Consider the following 960-nt stretch of genomic DNA (forward strand, 5'->3'; position numbering starts at 1 on the left):
TCCCAGTTCAACTTGACAGATCTTCGATCTGACGCGCGCGCAGGGCAGTTTGGAGATCGCAACCGTCCAATACCCACCGATCCAGCCGCACATTTCCTTTGCACTCGGATCGACTGGCCCACCACCGTCTCCCTCAACGCCTTTTAAATCCCCACCTCGTCGCCATCTCCATCACCAGCACACTTCGCAATCCCCAATCTGCGAACTCTTCTCCGAAGCCCAGCAGGTTTGCCATGGACGCCTCAAGCACTGCAGCCGTCGGCAAGGCGAAGAAGGGAGCGGCCGGACGCAAGGCAGGCGGTCCCAGGAAGAAGTCGGTGAGCAGGTCCGTCAAGGCCGGCCTCCAGTTCCCTGTCAGCCGCGTCGGGCGCTACCTCAAGAAGGGCCGGTACGCGCAGCGGGTCGGCACCGGCGCCCCCGTCTACCTCGCCGCCGTCCTCGAGTACCTGGCCGCCGAGCTGCTGGAGCTCGCCGGGAACGCTGCCAAGGACAACAAGAAGTCCCGCATCATCCCGCGCCACTTGCTGCTCGCCATCAGGAACGACGAGGAGCTCGGCAAGCTGCTCGCCGGAGTCACCATCGCTCACGGAGGCGTGCTGCCCAAGATCCACTCTGTGCTTCTCCCCAAGAAGACGGCGGAGAAGGCGGCCAAGGAGCCCAAGTCGCCGAAGAAGACTGCCAAGTCCCCCAAGAAGGCGTAGAGAACTATTTGCATTAGATAGGTTGGAGTATCTGTGTTTGATGGGTTGTTTGTCTGGTGATGTAGTTGTACCTTCTGATCTGTAATTTTATCTTTTCTTAGTAACGCTGTGCTATGATAATTTCCTCCAGTAGCTTGTGCCGCTAATTGCAAAGTCTTAATTACTATTCGAATATACTTAGTAAATTATTTGTTGTTCTGTAGCTTGGCTTTGTATAATTTGTCCAGTGTGCAGTAGCAATGCGTTTGAAAATTTGCCT

The 960-nt window shown here is 55.9% G+C and overlaps 1 protein-coding gene across 1 annotated transcript; it reads left to right on the forward strand.

Moving 5' to 3' along the window:
- The first annotated feature begins 233 nt into the window (after positions 1-233).
- Positions 234-701, forward strand: LOC124697935 (histone H2A-like). The gene has a single exon (XM_047230459.1). The coding sequence runs from the start codon at positions 234-236 to the stop codon at positions 699-701; it is 468 nt and encodes a 155-aa protein (XP_047086415.1).
- Positions 702-960: the final 259 nt, after the last annotated feature.

This window comes from Lolium rigidum, chromosome 3, assembly GCF_022539505.1.
Source record: "Lolium rigidum isolate FL_2022 chromosome 3, APGP_CSIRO_Lrig_0.1, whole genome shotgun sequence".
Lineage (NCBI taxonomy): Eukaryota > Viridiplantae > Streptophyta > Magnoliopsida > Poales > Poaceae > Lolium > Lolium rigidum.